Genomic DNA, 23,196 nt, shown 5'->3' with positions numbered 1-23,196 from the left:
GAGATGCAGAATAAAGAAGAGGAAATTACACAAAAGAGGAGAAGGAGGTGCAGAAAATAAGAGAAGATGGCTATACAGACAGAAACAACAGGGAGACAGAAGAAACAGATGAGGAAGATGCAGAAAAAAGAGATTTAGAAAGAGAGAAGAGAACTGCAGAGCGAGAGAGAAGGGGGGTCTCATAAAGACAAAAGAGGAAGCTGCAGAAAGAAATAGAAAAGGGAGATGCAAAAAAGGCAGAAAAAGACAAGAAGCACATGCAGAAAGAGAGAGAGGATGGTGGTACAAAAATCAGAAGAGGGAGATAGAGATATGTTGGTAAAACCATTTGACAGATAGAGAAAAAGACAAAAGAGATGCCGAAAGAGAGAGAGGATGGAGATGTAGAAATAAAGAAGAGTGATGTGAAAGAAAAAAGCAAAAGGAGGGGTAAGAGGGAGATACGAGAAGAGAGATAGGCAGAAAGAAACAAAAAGGGAGACAGAACAAAGAAAGAAGGGGGAGCAGAAAGAGAGAAGAGGACGCTATCGAAAGAAATGGAAAAGAGATGCAAAGAAAGATGCAGGAAAATACAATGTGCAGAAAGAAACAAGCACAGAAAATAGACAAGGGGAGATGCAGAGGGAGATGTAGAAAGAGAGAAGAAGGAGTTGCGGAAAAAGAGAGTAGAAAGAAACAAAAAAAAGAGGGATATGAAGAAACAGACAAGGGGGAGACGCAGATAAAAGGAGAGAAGGTAGATGCAGAAAGAGAGAAAAGGGTAATGCAGAAGGGAGAAGAGGAAATTACAGAAAAAGGGAAGGTGTCCGTACAGAAAGATGAAATGGGGAGATGTGGGAAAAAGAAGAGGGAGATGCAGAAAGAGAGAAAAGGGAGAGGTGGGAGATGCAGAAGGAATAAATAAGCAGAGCTTAAACAGCCAGATAACAGGCTGCCCTGGCCATAAACACAAGTTTTACATATTTACTTTGACATGGCTGTAATGTCAGTAAAATGACATTGAGGAATGATGTGAGGAATTAGAAGTAACAGTTAAGGGTTGATAGAAGACTAAAGGTTGTAACAAAAACATTAGCAGCTAAGATGATTATGAAATGGAGAGGCTGATATTGGTAATTACAGTACTCAGATCTGAGCAGCTCTTAGTTTCACTCTAACACTTATAATAATGTAAATAGATTTAAGGTTAATGTAGCCCACTGTCGTACTCATAATTGTGTGAAAATTACTGCAAAACTGTTGATACTGAAATGTAATCTAAAAATGAAACATTAAGATGATTTCAGGACTCTAGAGTAGATGTTAAACAACCATTAATCTGACCTGAGGAGCTGAGGTGTAAAATGTAGGCTAGATATTTCATGCATACAGTCAAACATTTATGGATTGTTCTGAACAGATAAATAATTTATGAGAGCTGTCTCCATAAAACATATGGAGTAGCAGTAATAATAAATACAGTCCTTCAAAAATGCACATTTGTCTTTTCCTTAATCAGTTAATCATTCCTGCACCAGCTACAAGGATAACATCCTCATGTCCTTTCTCAGCTTGTTGACCTCAGACATACTGAAGGCTGCGATCAGAGATAACTGATGGAAACCCCGATAGCCCTGTCATATAAAATAAATATCAAAACTGGGCTTCTCTTTCTCACACAGGGCATTTATTATTCAGATCGCAGCCTTATTCGTCTCTCTGCCAGGTCTTATCTGATACCAGAGATATCCTTCCTTGTCCTTCTGCCCTTTCCTCCTCCTCCTTTTCTCCTCCTCCTCCTCCTCCTCCTCTCTCTTCCTGGTCTGTGCCATCTGCCAGCTGCTGGAGAAAGGATGAGCGCGGTGCAGATTAAAGTGTACTGCACACCCAGATGAATCCCTGAGGATTTAGGGTTTTGCTATTAGCAATATAGAGACAGGGAGTTCCCAGCCTCATAGTCAACAACACTGTAATATTTCCTGTGTGTGGCCAGGTTGATAGGTTTCTGAAAACATCTCAAATCAGGTTTATAAAAGACGTCAGTGCGGTTTGATTTCACAGAGAAGCAGCAGTTTCTGGAGCAAAAAAGCTGCAGCTTCACTGTGAAAGTCATAAACCTTTCTGATGCGTGCTTTTTAAGTCAGTCTTTTTTCTTTCCCACAACACTGTGAAAATATTTGCCCGCCTTTTGATTTTTTAAAACTTTTTGGCATATTTTTCATACTTTAATGTTTCAGATCATCAAACAAATTTTAGTATTAGACAAAGATAACCAGAGTGAAAGCAAAATGCAGTTTTCAAATGATAGTTTCACCAATAAGTGTTTAAAGCTACACAAGTCTACCTGGGCCTATGTGGAAAAAGTAATTGCCTCTAAAAATGACTGGTTGTGCTCTGAGAGTAAGTTTGGTTAGTCAGGCTCATCACTGTTCCAGATTTTCCCCATTTGTGGATAATGGCTCTCACCTTAGTTGGCTGAGTCCCAAAGCCTCAGAAATGGCTCTGTATCTCATCCCAGACTGATAGATGTCAACGACATTGAACTCAGCGTGATGTGTTGCTTTATTTATTTATTTATTTATTTATTTTTTAACCCTGTAGCCTACTTTGCTTTGTCAGACATGTTCTGGAGATTTCTTGATACAACAACAGGTCTGGCAGTAATCAGGTCTTAGTGGCTACACTTATTTCCAACCCATACCCTATTTGTGACGAGGTGATTATTTCAATGTCTACACCAGTCTTCTGTGCACAAAAAGTATTTGACACTGACAGGTTTAATAAAATGGGTTCAAGATAATGTGGCCTTTAGCCTATATTTGTTGTGCTTTATCAGCTTGTCAGAAAGTCATAAACAAATATTGCATTAATTTGTGCTTAAATTGCATATGATTTAATATGAATAAAATGTTGGGGCTGAATCAAATGAAATAAAGTGATCCTAAATCTAAAGCCTTCAGTGTTGACTGCTGGAACAGAGCAGGTGTTATGTTTTAACTAGTGACCATGTTAACTGGTGACTTTTTTAAAGATATGCTTGAAATATATGGATTAAATGGGAAAAACAATCATAGCGGCTTTCAAGTTTTCAGTATCCGTTTAACCAAAGATGCACTGGGTGTAGAGTCGACAGTTTACACGGTCACATGTTGAACCGTGACATCAGTTCATGACTTGAAAAAGACGATAGATCCTGTTATGTTTTGTTGGTCAGCAGCTGTTGGCTGATATTTTATGTTTTTTGTACTTCAAGGGAATGTGGATAATGGTATTATTTGAACTCATGCATGTGAACCATTTAGCTTTGCACACTTAGATTTATGCTGCAAAATGTGGTAAAAAAGTGTAATTGTGATCATACAATATTTGGATTGTGATTATGATTTAATACATAGATGGTACCATAAGTCTTCTTGCTTGGTTATCAAATGAAATACAGAGAACAATGATAGTTTAGAACTGTGCACATCTCAACTGAAAACATGCAAATATTACACAGCATAAAAGAATACAAACCTGACATTTTTATAGTTTAGATTTTGGATGTTATAAAGTTTGTTTAAAAAAATCAATTTTCTGACATTTTTAATCAATTCAGAATCATAAAAACTGAGCATATAGAATTATTTCAGCTGGGCCATGGTGTCAGGCGCCATATTAAAGCTGCTCTGGCTTGCCTACTCTTTTCTGCTCCCTCTTCAAGCTGTTTTTGTAACCCTCCTCCACCCCAGCTCCTCCATCATACTACATCTGATTTAATCAGTGTCATTCTGTTGTCACTGATGCCCACTCTGCTCTGGGTTTTTGCTCTCTTCCTGCCTCAGGCTTTCCTTGTCAGCACAGGAGCGGCAGGAACATATGCTGGTCCTGCTTGATGCTTTCCAGGACGGCTCTTGGAAAGGCAGGGGGATCTCAGAACAGCCATACTGCCAAATATAATAACAACAATGAATAATAATAGCTGCTGATAAAATTATAAATAACTGTGAACTAAGTATGTTTCTTGACTAAATGTTCCTGATTGAAATCATATTTTTGATTCTGATTAACAATGGCATCCCAACACTTCATTATTTGAGTCGGTAATAAAGTAGGGATTTCATAACCAGCTAGATGTGATGTTTTTTTCTTAAACTTGAAAACTTCCCAGTTATTTTATTTTGATGTTGTAATATAAATCTTCCCATGTGTATCTTATTTCCATCTCCTCAGGTTATGCTGCAAGCAAGCTTGGTTTTCTTGGAGTTAATAGGAGTATGTTTTGAAACTCAAAGTTAGATCACTCCCCAATCATGAGTCAGAAGTATCAGGAAGAGGCATCAGGAGAAACAGGCGAGGAGCAGAAGGCACCTCCGAGGAGCAGGCAGCCAAACGGGACGACAGCCGGGGATCCTCCTGTTCGCCGCTCCTGGAGGCCGTGCCAGATGCTCAACCAAGACGGGGAACCAAATCCTCATCATCACCATCACCACCACCACCCTCCTCACCACCACCACATCCATCCGCCCTCAGGGCGGGGACCTCCTCGGCATCGCCGGCGGCCTCCGCCAGGGCAGGGTCAGGCTCAGAGTCCTGTTCTGTCTCCAGAGGGGGTGGCACCCAGGCTGGATGGGGGCGAGAGTCGAGATGGTGAGCCTCGTCCTGTCCAGCAGCCCCGCCCTGGTGTTGCCCGTTATCGCCGCCATGGTGACCCTAACCCAAGACAAAGAGGTCACAGACAGAGGCAGCCCATCAGAGAGACGCAGGATACTTCACCTGTGGAGGAAAGGGAGGCACCAGGAGAGGTGCAGCAACCTATTAGTGGAAAAGCTCAGGCAGTGGGTGAGTATTTCAGGTTCTCCTCTTACCTTTCTCTGAAATAATCTTAGTGCCATCAAAAAGTGGATTGCAGATACCGAAAAAGTTGGGACACTTTGTAAATTGTAAATAAAAAACAGAATACAATTATTTTTAAACCTCATGAACCCATATTTTATTCATAATAGAACTCAAACAAAATATTTGGTTGAAAGTGAGACATTTTACGAATTCACAAAAAACAAAAACTCATTTTGAATTTTATAGCAGAAACACATCTTATTGTTATCATTATTAATATTATTGTTATTTCAGATGATCCTGTGATGGACCAATCAGAGGAGAGCGCATATTCTCACCAGACTCCCATAGCTGTCGTCACACCCACTCACCTCGCACCTGAATCATTTGCCCAAAACAAGCAGCATCCACCCCAACACGCTCCTCCTGCTGAGGCAGAGGAGGACCAGGAGCTCCAGGACAGTAAAGCTGAGTGTGAAGAGGAGGAAGCAGAGGAAAAAAATGAAGAAGAAGAAGAAGAAGAACAGGCTGAGGATGATGCTGACCATCTCTCCACTACAGCTCACTTCAGCTGTAGCCATGATGACGTGCAGACTGCAGATGATGGAGCGGAGGATGAAGCTGAAAGGGTGGAGGAGGATCATGAAGAGGCGATGGAGGATGTCGCTGAGGACATTGCAGCACAGGGAAGTGAAATCACCGACCTCTGCTCTGACACGGAAAGCGCCGCCTCCCTCAGCATGGATGGACCTCTGCACAGCCCGCCACCGCTCCACTCACCAACTCCCCCTTCCTCCCCTGATGTCCCACCTTTCCCCCAGCTGGACCATTTCAGTGAGGAGACGAGTATGAGCCCGCTGCCAGACAATGACCTCCTACCTGAGGAAGATGATGATGAATGCTCTGAATCATGCTCACTGTCACAGTTCACATCTGGCTCTGAATCGTATCCGAAGACCTATGCAGACTTTTATTCAGAGTCCCACCAAAAATCCTACCAGGAGCCCATGTATGAGTCATACCAAGAGCCAAAATCCCATCCTAACTCTTTTCCAGAGCCACTTAAGACCTCCTACCCTGAGTCACATCGAGAACCTCGCAGGCAAACCAGATGGAGGGTTGAGCCCAACGAGTCCCGCCAGGAGCCGTTTAGCAGCCATAGACAGGAGAATGTACAAAAAGGGGCTCCACCTTCCCCCACCAAGGGCTCCCATTATGCCCCAAGACAGGGCAGAGACCGCGTTTCCCATCACTCCCCTCTGGATCGCTCTGTCGGCTGCCGGCTGCACCACTACGATGGACAGTCTGATGGCGAGGGAGACGGCGGTAATCGAAGTCCTGTTCCCAAAAATCGCAGGCAGACTCAGAGAGCAGGAGAAAACCAGGCTAAGACTCAGTCATCTGGGCAGAGCAGCTCGGGTGACACCCATGAGGAGAGGAACACAGTTGGTAACCAAGGAGAGGAGAGTGTCAGGGGATCAGGAGACGCCATCAGCCTGGCCATTAAAGACATTAAGGAGGCCATAGAGGAGGTGAAGATTAAAGCGGTACGCTCCCCGTACACACCTGATCAGCCTGTTGAGCCCATTTGGGTGATGAGGCAGGAGAGCAGCCCCACAGAGGACCTTTACCCACTACAGACTACAGCAGGACATGTAAGTGTGATCTTAAATCAGCTTTTATTATTTAATTTTTACTTTCTGTTATGCTCAAAATTCACTTGAACTTCCTCCACTACTTCACAGGCTTTGCCCAATTAAATACAAGCAAATGGTTGGAAATGCCCCAACAGAATGACAAACATTTGGATCATTTGGGCTCCAGCTCTCTTTTTCTCCCTCTACTTAACACAAGCATAAATACACACATGCATTTGAGCATTTGTGCAGTGAAGAGCCAAGACAACTCGTTATATGTGCTGGTTGTTTAAGTGTTTTATTTTTCCTCATAGTTTGACGTTTTGGATCAAAATACCAATCAACAATATAAAATTGTCTCTCTAGAGATTTAATTTTGAGACCATTTCAGCAAGCACTACCTCTTATGTAGTAAATTTTAAAGTTTAAAATTTATAAAGAAAAATTAGGGATGCACAATAATATAGGCATGATCCCCCTATCCCTAGGCATGATATTTACAGCTTATACAGTATATCGGCCATTTATATCTGCAGTATGAATTATAATTGGCCTTAAATGTCTGTAAAAAATGCATGTGTATAACCAGGTGTAAGTGGTTGCCTAGGGCGCTACACGCTTAAGGAGTCCCATTGTTAAATGAATGAAGCCCCAATCAAAACAACTATCAGACTGTCTTCCTTCCTTCTCCTCTCAGCTCCACTTGACTCAGCCTCTCTATGCATGAGGGACATGGTTTTTTTTTTTTTTTTTTTTTTTTTTTTTTTTTTTATTACATAAACCAAGGTGTTTTGATATTTCTTTCTTGTAACAATGCTTCTTGGCTATAAATCTTATACTTTTAGAAAACCTTTTTATTTCCCTTTTAAATGGTGCCACACTTTTAAGGAAAATGCAATTGTGGGATGAGCAGTAGAGCTGAGTATGTGGTTTGCACCCATGGAAAATTTGCCAATATATTAGCTGTATAGCTGTAAATAAAAGCAAAAATATCATAACTGCTGATGCTGATAACTAACTTTCTTAGCTAATATCAATTTTGTCAAGAATATTCTACAAACCTAAAATTTTATATAATTAGTATAATTATATAAATAAATACAAATGAATAGAACTATAATTTTGCAGCCAAATGGACATTTTGTTCTTTAAAGCTTGCATGCATACCATAAAACATGCCTTAAAACTGTAAAGACGGTTATATCTGTATTTGGAGCCACATATGCTGCACTCTTGTCCTTCGAATAATGACAGCATTTCAACACTTTCCTTCTGCCCAAAATATGGTATGTAACATAAAACAAGAACATCAGACAGTTCCTGACTTCTTTAGTGGGCAAGTAAAAAAAAGTGGTGCTGTGGTCATCCACAAAAAACTTTGTATCACCAACAAATCAATTATCATTTGACAAACCCCACACATTACCTCTAGATCAAACTAAACAGTGACAGAGTCCTCATGGCACCCTCCAAGTAGTCTAAATGGACTTAAAAATAAACATAACACGCTTTTACCAGCTTAATCAATTATTTTTAATCTCATTTGGTTGTACTTTGGCCAGCATGCACCTGACTGTATTCAGATGATTTCCCTTACTCACTTGTTCCAGGCCTTGATGTGTGATTTACTGATAGAAATTCTATCCAGACAGCTTGCAGCGCAGGTTAATGAGGTGAACTACAACTGTGCGACTGCAACCAATGGCGTTTTGGTCAGATGAGAGCTCGTTGACTAACTAATTGACCCACCAACTGGATGTTATCAACCCTTTAAAAAGTTTGATCTTTAACTTGTTATATTGTGTTTCAAGAAACAAGAGAAGAGTTTGGGATATACAGATAAGTTCAACTCCTATTATTTAGGTGAAGATAATTCATTTTTAAAATATTTTAAATTGGTCCTTTTTTCAGAATGGCTTGGGAATATTGCATACAGCTGCCTCAAAGGGATCAAATCTGCTCCTAGACTTTCCTTCATTTGGGCCTATTCACACAGACTCAGTGCTATGATTGGAGCCCAAGCTCAATCTACTAAATACTGACTTGAAGGGGTTAATATTAATGCAGTCACTTGATTTACATTCCATATTTTTATTTAATTGACATTATTTTGTTAAAATCTGTTTTCCCTTTGACATGGAAGAGTTTTCTTTGTCAGAAAAGCCAAATTACATTGACCATGATTAATTTCTAAATCCAATAAAAGAGTTTGAAGTTTTCTGTTCTTTGGTTATATTGCAGTTTAGATCACAGACAGAAAAGTCTACTGCAGGGCTACATTTTTCCAATATTGTTCAGCCCTAATGTGTTCTAAATTTCTATATTTTCTACATTTGCACTGTAATCCTAATCAGGGATGGGGTCCAGTGACCGAGGAGCCTTTTCATAAACCCATGTTAAAGTATACAATAGCTAAAAAGCAACTATACTGGGTGCAGTGTTTCTCTCTTTCAGAAAGCACAGGCATGCAGCTCTAATGCATAAGAGAAAACACTACAGTACGTCCTACCAGGCCCTGAAGCAACTGTAGCAAAATCAAGGGAATGTATTTATTTATGAGGGCACTTGTATGTGAACTGCACAAGCAGAGCACTAGAATTTTTATGAATATATGAATAATTATATTTTCTTCATCCATTTCAGCAGAGGGAGGGCGTATAGAAACAGCTGTTTGCTGCTTTCATGTCTCTGTCTACCAGCTCTGCTGCAGTGATGCACCGAGTTACCTGAAGTTTCATCACATCAAAGATAATGCAACAAGTTTGCTCATTTTCTAGTTTCCTCTCCTTAAATATAAGCAGGCACACGTCTCTGCCATCAATCAGCGAACCGTACACCCTAGAGTGGAAATCTTCAGCGATGCAGGAGTGCAGAGTACTAGTCCCCAGCTATGTTTAAAAACTAAGTAAGGAACCAGATGTTGATGGGCCTTGCTGCATTAAATAGCTTTAACAAGATATAAGAATACAGAATAAGAATGTATATAAATGATAATAAAATGATATTTTTGACTGTAGCATCAGGCTGCAACATAACAAAACTGCCAAAATGAGGCGGGTCTGAATACTTGCCATAATCCAGCAGCCCTAATCTTGATATTATGACTTTTCTGCTATTATTCCTGTCTTCTCTTTTAATGCTACCCCTAGCTTCTATAATTATTTTATTATGCCACCCATCCTTCCTTTGTCCTGGCTTGTTTTGTGAACATTTTTGACCTTACTCACAAAATAACAAGAAATAAGTCTTAAAACCCTCTTATGCAGTTTCTTAGAAGATTCTGACATTCACCAAAGTTTTCTTACCTGTAGTTTGTTTTTAGATAAGAATAAAATCCAGGAACACTACAGAATGCTCCAACCAGTATTTGAGTACTGAGCAGTTTAGACCTGAGATGGAACAAAACCTTTCACTGAACAAAAAGACTGGAAGAAAATTGTAAAGAATTGCATGCAACCAGGTTATTTCTTCCAGTTTTGCATTGAAAACAAAGATTTGGGTTGTTGTTTTTTTAATATTGAGAAATGAAGACATTACAGTGGGATAGCCAGCTTTCTTCGAGGTATATCTATCCAAGATAACTGGATAAATAAGTTAAAAACTCAACAAAACAACCAGAATTGTTGTCCTTGTGAATAGAGTTAAGCATACATTGAAACATGCCTGACTAGAACTACATCCTAGATTATGTGCCACATGTTTTTCCCACGGGCACTGAAAATGGCTACACAAACCACTTTTGGGCCTCAAACCTGCAATTGAGAACCACTGACTCAAACAATTAATCAGTTACAAATAATTATTTAACACATTTAGAAAACAACATCTCCTATAGTAGCATGATCTATGTAATCTCTGATGAAGGCAGTGATTTCAACCAGTTAACATGTTTATAGCACATATGTAATATCCACTACTGGCACTGAAAATATGATAAAATCTTCTTTTGGTGTAATTCAGATTAGCACTGCATCCACTTTAAGAAGCATTAAAGTATTTCAAGTAGTGGGGTTATTTTTTAAGTTTATTTTTATTTGGACAACACTGGTATCTTGTTTTTTCTTCATCTTACTCCTGTGTGCCTTCTGTGTTTGCACACTGTCCTGCAGTTTCATGCCCTTATATGGGCATTAAAGGGGCATTTCTCTATGCTGATTAGAAGGATATTGGTGAATGATGGCCAGTATCTTTAGAATGCTTCGATGGATTTTCATCCAAATTTGTTCAAAGAATCACTCTGATGCAAGTACGAACTGATTAAATTTCAGAGGTCAAAGGTCAAGGTCTTTAGGTCTTGAAGTCCTTACTTATAACATTTGTACAACAGAAAGAAAACCCAAATCTTTTTGACCCATAACTGTACTTTCACTGTCTGGAAACTTACAGCATATAGCTACCATGTTTCTACATTATTGTTGTCTGTGCTTTGTTATTACTGTAAACAAGGGTTCCCCCGCTGTGGGATTTTTCATCTTTTTAAATATGTACAAGACTGAATAATTTCAATTTAGTTCCAAAAACAATGAGCTGTACCTTTAAATCAGTGCTGATGAGTGACATTGCCCAAGGAGTTTTCTCTGCACCGTTACAATGATTAAATTGGACTCCACTGCCTCTGGGAAGAGAGCAAACAAAAGATTTACATCCTGACTTTCATTTCATTTTATGTTTGTTGGATTGATGCCTGAAGCCGTGAATCATGTATCGTGGGAGGAAGGTGTTCCTGTTGATGCAGTTACAGAGAAGTGCTTTAAAATAAAGTCTTCTCTCTTTATCTCTGTTTCGTTCTGCTAGTCCTCTCCTCACTCCCCCACGCAGTCGGCGTCTGAGTCTCCATCCCGCTACGCCTCGGTTCCAGTTCGGGAGCCGGTCAGTCCGCTGAGAGCTGACTCAGCCCGTGCACTTCCTCCTCAACATTATCACCAACAGCAGCCCCAACACAACCACCACCAGGGTCAGCACTCACAGCAGAGAGACACGGGCAGGCCGCCGCAGACGTATGCACAACCACAACAGTATGCTAACATGCCGCCTAATCAGCATCAACAACGTCAGCAGCAACAGCAGCGTCAACAGCCTCCAGCTCAGCAGCAGCGACCACAAGCTCAGCCCACAACACCTCCACAGCCACCGTCTGTCCAGGAGGTGAGAGTTAGGAATCAATCCTCTGTAAATACTGAATAAAAAACACAGCCCTCTTGTTGGCAGAACCTGCTCAGAATTCATCATAGTTTCAAGTTTTCTGCAGTATCAAAGCATCAAGAGGCAGATGTCTGCACTTCTCTGGGTATACTGCAAATAAGAGCCTCTGATAGCTAATTCGGCTCACTTTTAAAGATGCCAATTTGTCTAAAAGTAAACAAGCTAAAGGCTGAACGCAGACTAAAAAAAGCCACACTCACTGGATCCTTTTCAGTGAAGGATGATAAATCCTGGAAAGGCAGCCGGGCATCTTTTACGAGGTGTTTATCTGCCAGCAGCTAAACGGCTGACAGCAGTTAAAGTCCTCCTGAATTTCAATGAGTTAGGAGAGACCTGCAGTATGTGAGCAGAAATTATAACAATGCTGATGGAGTTTGTCTTCTTTTTACCTTCTTAGATTCGCAGATCTCTGCCTCAGTTTCCAACATTTGTGGACGGTGAGTGCTCACTTCTGAAAATATCGATCATTTCCAGTTTGATTACACAAATGTTATCCAAACTGTTCTATTAAGAAAAATACCCTTTAACCAACCGATTTAGTACAAAATTACATAAAGTGCCACTTCTTATTTATCTATCTACAGCACAGACAGATATTTGTTGTGTTTTTGTGCTCCGACCTGAATTATCTGTGCTTTTTAATGTTTATATTCCATCATGTATTTTCAAGATCGGTAGGTGTTAATCTTTCTATCTGCTTTGTGAAGTCCCAGGACCATGCGACCCTGAAGACCTTATTGACGGCATCATCTTTGCAGCCACCTACCTGGGCTGCACCCACCTTCTGTCAGAGAGGACGCCTACAAAGAGCGCCCGCATGCAGCAGGCTCAGGAGGCCATGAACAGAGTGCGGGTGAGAGCAAACTCAGCTCTTTAAAACTTATTTTTGAACAACTTTACACACAGATTTTTGAAAAAATTGCATCTCACATTTATTTCACAAGACAAATGCATTAGATGGAAATGTGCCCTATGGAAAGTCCAAGAAAACTCTGCAGTGGCTGTAAAAAGCATTCAAAAAAATCTTCTCCCAAGTTGTAGTTTTCATGCAGACTGAATAGGATTGTCCACCAGGATTTTCCTATATTTTGATGCATTTATTTTACCCTCCATGTTTACAGGCCTTCCAGGGCCAAAATTGTTCATTTTGGGTTTTAAACAGACATTTATGAATCTAAAGATCAGACCAGTGGCTTCTTCCTTTAAGAGTTACATCTTTCGGCTCGCTCTGACAGATCAGTGATGTAACCGAGGTTCACTTCATATTTGGGTCTTTTAAGTTAAAAGCAGACAACGCAGTCAGCGGGCGAAGAAGAGTCCCTGGGTTTCTGTACAATGCATCACGCACAGATCACTGCTCCTGATCCGCGGCCGTGCAGGCTTTTCTCCTCAGCTCTACTAGATGTTATATAAACTCTTCACCGAGGCTCCGGAGCACTGGAGACTGTAGACTCGACTTTATGCTTCAGTTGCTGCGGATAATGTCAAATACACGTCACACACAGGAAGACTATAGAGTAGACAAAGCAGAGTGGGGGATATAAATGTGAAATGTATCTAATGCAGTTTTATAAAGGTTGTTTTGGCTGTTCACGGGATCAAATTTTATCTTTAAGAGGGGCGGTGTCAAGGAGTTAGTGGGATGGTGTCAAACTAGGGATGGGCAGTTTTGGCTTATATATGATATTTTTTACAGTAATAAAATAACAAATGGTTGTCGGAACACCAGAATGATAAACTTTTTATATGGTTCTAGTAAAAATCAATTTATATTGAAACCTGTTTGATACTACAGTGACAAAAATAGACATCATAGACACCCAATATTTGGCAATTTAATGCTTTCTCTAGTCATCATTTTGACTAAGCATTAGACCTGGCATCTATTCTTCTTTTATTTTGAATCAATATAAACTATACTGATATAAACAATTCTGTCTTAGCTGACATCCCTTTTGAAAATATATCCATACATCTTAAAAAGTGTTTTTAATTCCCAGCCCTAGCTCAAACTCAGCTCTCTGTGTCCCTGAGAGATGAGCAGTTAGAGGTTGCCGCTGTGGAGAGATGAGTTAAGAGCGTCCTCAGCAGGAAAAGGGCGGGAGTTGAGCCAAATTCGTGCTTTCTGGACGGCTGGCTGACAGTTCCAGGACATTGCCTCGGTTTAGGTCTGAGGATCCTACGGGGAGGAAGGAGGTTAGAGACTCTGTAATGAGTAGAGGGGATACATAAGTCATCCTCTGTCTGACAGGAGTCTGAGCTGGTGTCTCTCTTGCTCGGACGCACTGATCTGAGTCATGGTGGCTGATACAGAGAAGTGATCTAATGCCAGTATTGGTAATACCTTTTTCCTTTCACTGTAAACCTTTGTGAGGGGAAATGAGTCGGATTTGTCTTTTAAAATCAAGGTTGTGTTTGCTCTTTTGTGTGATGAAACAGTCCTAGACTTTCACTTTTTGACACAAGAATGCCATTTATTCTGATAAAATAAACCTAAGTGGCTAATTAAAAAAACAATGTTGTCAGGGAAATATTTAACATTGATTTTGTAGATTTTAAAAAATATGGCCTGGATAAATATTAACCTTAAACAAAAAAAAAAACAAACTTATTTTTTAAGTATTTTGGCTGAACTTAGTACAGATGAATTTTCCACAGGGAGCATGATGAAGACCTGGCCCCAGCAGAGGGGGCGTTTTCTGTCTTTTCAAAGCACATCAACCTTAAAATGAGAGATGCATCATGCTGTGTCTGCTGCCCTCTATTGTAAGCTGTTGTAAAAACCAAATTCTACTCCAATGTGTGATCAATAAAAGTTTATTGTAGTATTTATGATAAAACCCAAACACATACATGACAAACAGCTTAATGCAGCTGTGATTAATGGTCATCAGACACGCAGCTTTTCAAAGCTGTTAAGTTTGATGCTCAGATAAAAAGATCTTTTTAGAAAGTTAAATGAAACAGGTTTTTATCAAATAAGGTGTTTCAAACATCTCCCCAAATGAAAGTCAAATCTTAATATTGTTGAGTCTGCACAGCAGGAAGTGAGGATTTATTATGAGAAGGGGCATCAATGTTGGCTTACCTCAGTGCACAACCCGACCAGACCAAAAACTGTTTAATGAGGTCCACTCACATCTGGCTGATCCCAGATTCATTTAATGGGATCAGGATCAGTATCCACTCAGGGGACTGGAGTCAGAAGTGGACTTAGATAGATGAAATATCATATTGCTGCATGTCAATATAACTTACCCAAACAAACGGGTTAAAAAAGATTCCCATGTGTTAGATATATAGTTCTTCATGCCCATAAATGTATACATTTGCCTGTTTATTGAAGAAGAGTTAGATAATAGCAAAAACAACAAAAGGAATATCCCTATAGGCATGATAATCAAAATTATACTTTACACTTAAAAAAAGTGATATTAAGGACTGATTCTAAAAGGGGAGTTTCGCTATTTTAACAACAAATAGTTCAGAGAGGCACTAATGCAGACATAAAGCAGCAGTACAAGTGTTTAAAAAGACCAAAATGACATTATTAAAACCCAAAAACTTAAGTCACACTGTGTAAGACAGCCTTCTGGAGGAGAGCAGCCTTTGCTTCGGCGGAGTTGCCATCCATGATGGCAGCGAAAGACGGTTATTGTTCAGGATGTCTGCTAAAAATAAGCTGAGATGAAACACTGGAGGTGACACACTGATGTATGTACAGCGACGTCCAGCACAGGTCAGGAGTCAGACCGCTGCTTGTGATGATGATGTGACGACAGCCTGCGGCGGCGGTCAGTAACGAGGCTGAAAAAGAAACAATGACGTGGTCTCTGCAGACTCACAGAGAGCATCTGTGAGGCTCTGAATAACAACAACAAGTATTAACAGAATTACATCTCCCCGCCACCAGTGAATGAGTATTCATCAGCTTTATTTGTGAGATTTACTGCTGGTCAGATTATCACCAGTCACAATCATGAAAAAAAAGGGGATATCTGTAGTCAAAATGTTAAACGCGATGACATATGTATCTGGCTATCTGGTCTCTGAATGTGACAGATTATCCAGCAGCTCTTAATGATTCATTCAAGTAGGCTCAACTTCATTATGCCAATGTGTTTTGAAGCTGGGCCCTTGTCATGGTTTTATTATGAGCTCTGGTGTCTGTCTTTTCCTTCCTTTCTAGTGAATATGATGTCCAGCAAAACCTGGAGGAAATCTCATCAGAAATAACGTACAGACACAAACTGGGCTCAAGGATGAATCAATTACATTTTCTTGGTTAAACTTGAAAGTTTAAGGTTAAATATGTTTTTAATTTCTAACCATTCTAACTAATATTATAAGTTTCTATTCATAATTCTATATAATTCAGTTAGATTGAATGTTAAAGGGTTAATTAAAAGTTGGCCATATTTAAGACATGTAGTTTTCTATATTTTTTGATGATATACAACCCAAATTCCAAAAAGTTAGGTCACTGTGTAAAATGTAAATAAAAATAGACTGCAGTGATTTGCAAATCTTGTAAACCTACATTTCATTCACAACAGAACATTTGATGGCAGCAGCTCATCTCTTGTCTGGGCAGTGTGAGGGCCAGGTGCTGGATTTAGGAGAGGAATGTTGTCTGGTCTGATGAAGAATTCTAGCTGCTCCAAATGTTTACTATTTGTGAAGGGACTGGACTTTAGGCAGGCCAGTTCAGCACTCAGACTCTTCTACCGTGAAGCCATGTTGTTGTGATCAGTGCAGTATGTGGTTTAGCATTGTCTTGCTGATATGCAAGGCCTTCCCTGAAAAACTTCTATATACTTTTCAGCATTGATACTGTCTTTCAAGATGTGGATGCTGCCCAAGCGATAGGCACTTAACAAAACTAATAGGCACTCCTCTTTAGTCTGCAGGACACCACATCCATGGTTTCCAAAAGGGATTTCAAATTTCAATCCATCTGACCACAAAACAGTTTTCTGTTTTGCCTCAGTCTGTTTTAAATGAGCTTTGGTCCAGAGAAGAAGTTGGGGTTTCTGGATTCTGTTCACATATGGCTTCTTCTTTGTATGATACAGCTTGAACTTATATTTGTGGATGGCATGGTGAACTGCATTGACAGACAATGATTTAAGGACATGTTCCTGGGCCCATGCAGTGATTTCCAGTACAGAATCATGCCTGCTTTTAGTGCAGTGCTGCCCGAGAGCCTGAAGATTACAATCATCCTTGTGCACAGAGATTTCTCTAGATTCCCTGAATCTATGAATGTATTACTGACAGTAGATGGTGGGACATTCAAAGTCTTTGCAATTTTTCTTTGAGGAACATGTCTCTGAAATTGTTCCATAATTGTTAGATTGTCAAAGATTGGTGATCCTTCCCATCTTTACTTTTAAAAGACTCTGGATATAAAATGAGCATTTTAGAGAGGCAGACATGTTATTGACCTGTTGCCAATTAATCTAATTAGCTGCAAAATGCTCCTCAAGCTGTTTTTCAACACAACACTTACTTTTCCAGCCTTTTATTGCCCTGTTCCTACTTTTTCAAGATGTTTTGCTGCCCTCAAATTCAAAATGAACGAATATTTTCCATTAAATGTTATAATGTGTCAGTTTCAACACCTGAAATGTTGTTTATGTTCTCTTGTGAATAAAATATGGGTTTATGAGATTTACAAATCATTGTATTCTATTTTTATTTACATTTTAAGCAGCACCCTGTTATTATTTTTTTTTTTTAGAATTGGTTGTAGATTAAATCCACTTTAATCACATTAGATAGTTAGGATTATTATCCCTGAGTTCAGGGAGCAATCATTTACTCCAGCAGACGTTTGGAAACATGAAACTCTGAGCTGTAACGAGGCGTCGACCACAAACACATGAGGCCGCTCATCTTTTCTTCAGGGGTTGTTTGTGTCACACTGATGAAGAGAAACTTTTGATCATGGTCGCTGTGACGGCCTCCAGCAGCTGGCTCTGTCAGATGTGATAGACAGAAACATCACTGTCCTCCCACACCCAGAAACACACAGACACATCCCCGCAACTTTGAGCTCCTTTTGTCCCTTAATTTGGCATTTGGAAAGCAGACGGTGAATGAGCAGATCAGGTTTTCTTGATTTGACTTTTTTGTGTTTGTTTTTGGATCTCTGCAGGCAGCTCAGAAGCAGGCAAAGAACAGAAAGAAGGTAAGTTTGTTGAAAGTGGTTTTAATGTTGTTTTAATGTCAAGTTTGGTTTGAAAGATGTTTTATGTCTTTTTATTTTAATGCTCTTCTTGACTTTACATTTTGGCTGTCTTATTTGTCTCTTCTTTTCTTGCTCCGGCTGTTCAGAGTCCTGATGGAGAGGCTCCCTCCACGGCTGAAGTCGATCTGTTCATGTCCACACAGAGGATTAAAGTCCTCAATGCGGACACTCAGGTATAAAAATAATAAAATGTTCCTCCTATATCCTTTAATTCCTTTAAAGACTGTGTCCTCACACAATTAGAGATGATATTAGGCCAGAAAGACACAAACCATTTAGCATGAATCCATAGACAGCTGTTTGATTGAAATTGCCTTGTTTGGATCACCAGGAGGCTTTAATGGACCTTCCCCTGAGGACGATCTCCTACATAGCCGACATCGGTAACATGGTGGTTCTGATGGCTCGGGGGAAGATGGTTCGATCTCGTAGCGCGCAGGAAAACCTGGACCACAGTGCCGAGCAAACCACCATGGGCCATGACGACAGACGGCTGTACAGGATGATCTGCCACGTCTTTGAGTCTGAAGATGTGAGTTGTTTGAAAATTTTGCTTTTTGAACATTAAGGACAGCAACTAAAGGTGTTTTCACACCTCTAGCTAGGTTGCTCTGGTATAAATTAAGAACCAGTTTGTCACATTGTTGCATAATTACATCATGTTGGGTCTGCATTCACATGGGGAATTTACAAATGGACAAAAATGTGTGATGTGTGAAGAAAATGCTTTCTGATTGGTTGGAATTTCTTCTGTTTGTAAAAACTTGGAGTATACAGTTCTTCCTGATCCCTTTTTTTTTTTTTGCATATCTGTCCCACTTAAATGTTTCAGATAATGAAACTAATTTTTATATTCAACAAAGATAATCAGGATAAATACAAAATGAAGTTAATAAATGATGATTTCATCATTAGACTGAAAGACCTTAAAATGCAACACATCATTGTACCATCTAAAGAAATTCAAGCCATTGAACTTAATCATTCTGGAAAGGGTTACAAATCCATTTCAAAGGCTTTAGGACTGCAGCAAACCAAGGTGAGAGCCATTATCCACAAATGGAGAAAACTTGCAACAGAGGTGAACATTCCCAGAAGGAGGAGACTGGGCAAAAATGGCACCCATGGGAAAGTTTCAAGGCCAAAACCACTGCCGACCAAAAAGAACACCAAGGCTCAACATCTTGATGATCCTGAAGACTTCTGGGAAAATATTCTGTGGACTGATGATACAAAAGTTGAAGAATGAGATGCTGTGACATAACCTCAAACAGGCTGTCCATGCTCAAAAACTCTTTAATGTGGCTGAATTTAAACAATTCTGCAAAGAAGAGTGGGCCAAAATTCCTTCATTATCATTTGTGACAAACATGTAAAAAACTTGGACATCAGGAAGGGTTAAATATTTTTTTCACATGGACATTTCACGGCTGTCATCCTAAGCAGGAGCTCAGGACAAAATTTGTTTGATTCTTTTAAGATCAGAAAAAAACTTCCAAACTTCTAGTCCTTACCGTACTCCTTCTCTCTGTTTCAGGCTCAGCTGATCGCTCAGTCCATCGGTCAGTCTTTCAGCGTCGCCTACCAGGAGTTCCTCAGGGCCAACGGTATCGACCCTGAGGACCTGAGCCAGAGGGAATACAGCGACCTGCTCAACACTCAGGACATGTACAACGATGACCTCATCCACTTCTCCAAGTCAGAGAACTGTAGAGACGTGAGTAAGCCAGCAGAGGGCAGCACAGGAATGATGGATTTTACACACTGACATTAAAATTGTAGTGAATAAGCTTTTAAAGGAAACAAACATGCTGCAAAAAGTGATTGACCTTCCATACATGCAAAGAACAACACAGCTCTTCACATCATGTCCTGTTAAAACAACTGTGTTTGAGTAGAAATGAACCAGTGCCTTAAATTTTCTGCTCTGTCTGCTCTGCCTCTTTGCCCTTCAGTGGTTTAAATGAACAGCTGTTTTAGAGTCACAGCTGTGAGACAGACAAAAATGTCACCCAAGTATGAAGGTGAATTTGAGGCGCTTAAACCTGCTCTGACCTCAGACTCTCCTCTCTTCTCTGCGGCTCTAAATGCCGGCTGTCATCTCACATTTTTCACCATCAAGCATTCGGCCGTGAAAAGCTAAAAAAGGGTCCAGCCTTACTCCACATGTTAGTTCACAAAAAGAGCTTCAGTCCTATGAGAGGAGGGGAGGCATAATATTCAAAAGATGACTTCATGATGGGAGAAAAGGGCTGCACAGATAACGCCTGATGTGTTTTCTTGTAGGTTTACATTGAGAAGCAGAAAGGAGAGATCCTGGGAGTGGTCATTGTGGAGTCTGGATGGGGGTCCATCCTTCCTACTGTCATCATCGCCAGCATGATGCACGCCGGCCCGGCTGAGAAGTCTGGTCGGCTTAACATTGGAGACCAGATTATGACCATCAACGGAACGAGTCTTGTGGGATTACCGCTCAACACCTGTCAGAGTATCATCAAGGTACGCCACCACTCCCAGATCGGTTCAAAACAACTTAAAGGGACTTGTTTCTGTCCTTTTTAATGACATACTTATGTTTAAACCATATAGTAGGCAAGATAGGATTATAGTACCTAAAAAATTATTCACTTCCTTCAATCGCTTACCCTTTTATTGATTTTATACATCAGTCATGGCCAATAGAAATCAGCTTTTTTAACAAAAAAACCCCCTCAAACCCCCCCAAAGTAATGTCAATCAAGTAAAAACATGCTGTAAAATAAGTGACTGCATAAATCTTCACCCCCTTTCAAGTCAGTATTTAGTAGAGACACCTTTGGCTGCAATCACAGTGGATAGGTCTCATTGAGGCTTTGCACATCTTGGACACTGCAGTTTTACACCTTCTTTGCAAAACTGCTCCAGCTCCATCAGGTTGCACAAGAATCCTTTGTGAGCAACCCTTTAAAGTCCAGCTATACATTTTCTTGGATTGAGGTCTAGGCTTTGACTCAACCACTTCAAAACCATCACCTTGTAGCCTTAAAATCATTTCTGTGTTGCTTCAGGTCTTTGTCTTACTGGAAAATAAATCTCACAATCCATGGTTCTCTTGCAGAATGAATGTCTTATGCTTTGCTGCATTCATCTTATCCTTTACAAGACTTCCATGGCCAGCTGATGAGAAGCATCCCCACAGCATGATGTTGCCACCCCACCCACGTGCTTCACAGTGGGATGGGGTGTTTATAGGATGTGCAGTGCTTGGTGTCTGCCAAACAAAGCGTCCTGTCTGATGGTCAAAAAGCACCAATGAGGTCTCATTAGACCAAAGTCTCCCACATGCCTTTTGGTGAACTCTAGTCAAAATTTAATGGGTTTTCTTCAACAATAACTTTCTCTTTGACACTCTCCCATAAAGCTTTGACTGGTGAAGAACCTGGACATCAGCTGTTGTATGCAGAGTCTCTCCCATCTCAGCTGCTGAAGCTTATAACTCCTTCAGAGTAGTCATAGGTGGCCTCTCTTAATGGTCTCCTTTTTGCACGGTCACTCAGTTTGTGAGGACGGCCTGATCTAACCAGAGCTACATGTGCAATATTCCTTCCATTTCTTGATGGATTTAACAGAACTCTAGGGAATTTTAGTGCCATGGAAAGTTTTTTTTGTGTCCATCAAATGACTTGTGCTTTTCAATAACCTTTTCTCTGAGTGTTTTTTTGTCTTCATGGTGTAATGGTAGCGAAGAATACTGATTAACCAGTGACTGGTCCTTCCGGATACAGGTGTCTTTATACTACAGTCACTTATGACATAGTCACTGCACTCAGGTGACTCCCATTTCTCTAATTGTGAGACTGTTAGCACCAAATGGCTGGACCTGTTGAATTAGTCATCAGAGTGAATATTAATGAGGTGACTTACTTTACATTACATATTTTTATTCAGTTGACATTACTTTTGTAGAAATCTTTTTCTCTGTAACATTAAAGAGGCTTTTTTTTTTGTTTTTTGTTTTTTTTGGCATTTTTTGTCCAATACTTTTCATAGGCACTGTTGAGATAACAGGGTTCCTATGGATCCTTGAAAAGTCTTAAAAAGTCTTAGAAAGTCTTGGTGTAGAGTATTTACTTTTATGGAGCAGGAGGAGGTGTTTGCTGGTTTGAATACTATATACCAACTCGAATGGTTTGTCAGTTAAAACAAAGGGCACATCAGCGAAGGGTTGTGTTCCAGTCCAGAGTATTTATTAGAAGTACTGCTTTGACTGGCACTTAACTGGTTTATCTGGTGACAAAATGACAAATAAGTAACAGAGCTAGTTCTCAGATCACTAGTCAAATGATTCATATCAAACAAAACTGACTCTTAACATTATTAACAAACAAACCAAGGTTCAACGATGAGTGAAATAAATACTTAATCCCAAGAGTAAACAGTAAATAAAGATGATCTGTTTAAGGTCAATTATATGTAACAAAGGAAACTTAAAAAGCAGGCACACAGTTAAAGTTCCAAGCAATGTTGAGGTATGCCCAGGTTGCAGCCAGCTCCATTGTTCTTCAGAAAAGGGTTTTCAGCAGGTGAGCTGGCTGCCTTTATTATCTCTGAGGCTCCACCCATGCAGGAGCACAAAGACAGGTAGAGCAGAGTCAGGAAAGGAGGGGGGATTTTACACACTAGGTTTTGCTGGTGGTGAGGCTGTTTGGCTATAACATGGCTTCATCCATCCTGGATTTTCTTGTCAAATGTATCTGATTTTAATCATTCTTTTTAGTGCATATGCTTGCTGCATATATTATGATAAATATCACTTTATATGTTATATTAATAGTTGGACAGAGATCATCAAATTCTGGTAATTATGACCAAAAAGTTGCTTGTCCTGTAACAGCTGCACAGTGCATTAAACAAGAGCATTCACCTCTGCCCTGTGTACTGAGAAATCTCACTCATGTCATTTTTGACTGCCTCGCAAAAAAAGTGGTATAAGTTTTTCTCATTTCAGGTTTTTAAAAGTCTTATATTTGATTCTTAAAAGTGTGTAGACCCTGGGTAATTATGGTCCCAAAAGAGAGGATAAGTGGAAACGATAAAAAAGAAATAAATTATTTAGCCCAAGAGACTAAGATGAGAAGTGCAGTTGATGAAGCAGTTGTACTCATACTTTTCCTGGTTTTATTTTTTGTCTCCTGACTCTTTAGGGTTTGAAATCTCAGTCCAGGATCAAGATGAACATCGTTCGGTGTCCTCCAGTCACCATGGTGCTCATTCGCAGGCCAGACCTCAGATACCAACTCGGATTTAGCGTCCAGAATGGTATTGTGA

The 23,196-nt window shown here is 40.1% G+C and overlaps 1 protein-coding gene across 2 annotated transcripts in view; it reads left to right on the top strand.

Moving 5' to 3' along the window:
• The window catches only part of LOC121524891 (amyloid-beta A4 precursor protein-binding family A member 1-like), a 30,743-nt gene that overhangs the window by 6,327 nt on the left and 1,220 nt on the right, over window positions 1–23,196 (top strand). For both annotated transcript variants that reach the window (XM_041810451.1, XM_041810452.1), the window contains exons 2-12: window positions 4,192–4,800; window positions 5,092–6,452; window positions 11,229–11,579; window positions 12,034–12,073; window positions 12,344–12,489; window positions 17,797–17,829; window positions 17,976–18,062; window positions 18,221–18,421; window positions 19,427–19,606; window positions 20,176–20,388; window positions 23,073–23,192. In XM_041810451.1, coding sequence (XP_041666385.1) covers window positions 4,272–4,800; window positions 5,092–6,452; window positions 11,229–11,579; window positions 12,034–12,073; window positions 12,344–12,489; window positions 17,797–17,829; window positions 17,976–18,062; window positions 18,221–18,421; window positions 19,427–19,606; window positions 20,176–20,388; window positions 23,073–23,192 — 3,261 coding nt within the window. In that variant the 5' untranslated portion in view covers window positions 4,192–4,271. The remainder of the gene's footprint in view (window positions 1–4,191; window positions 4,801–5,091; window positions 6,453–11,228; window positions 11,580–12,033; window positions 12,074–12,343; window positions 12,490–17,796; window positions 17,830–17,975; window positions 18,063–18,220; window positions 18,422–19,426; window positions 19,607–20,175; window positions 20,389–23,072; window positions 23,193–23,196) is intronic.

The sequence above is a fragment of the Cheilinus undulatus genome, linkage group 17 (assembly GCF_018320785.1).
Source record: "Cheilinus undulatus linkage group 17, ASM1832078v1, whole genome shotgun sequence".
Lineage (NCBI taxonomy): Eukaryota > Metazoa > Chordata > Actinopteri > Labriformes > Labridae > Cheilinus > Cheilinus undulatus.
The sequence above is the reverse complement of the archived record's forward strand: the minus strand, read 5'-3'. Positions and strand labels throughout refer to the sequence as shown.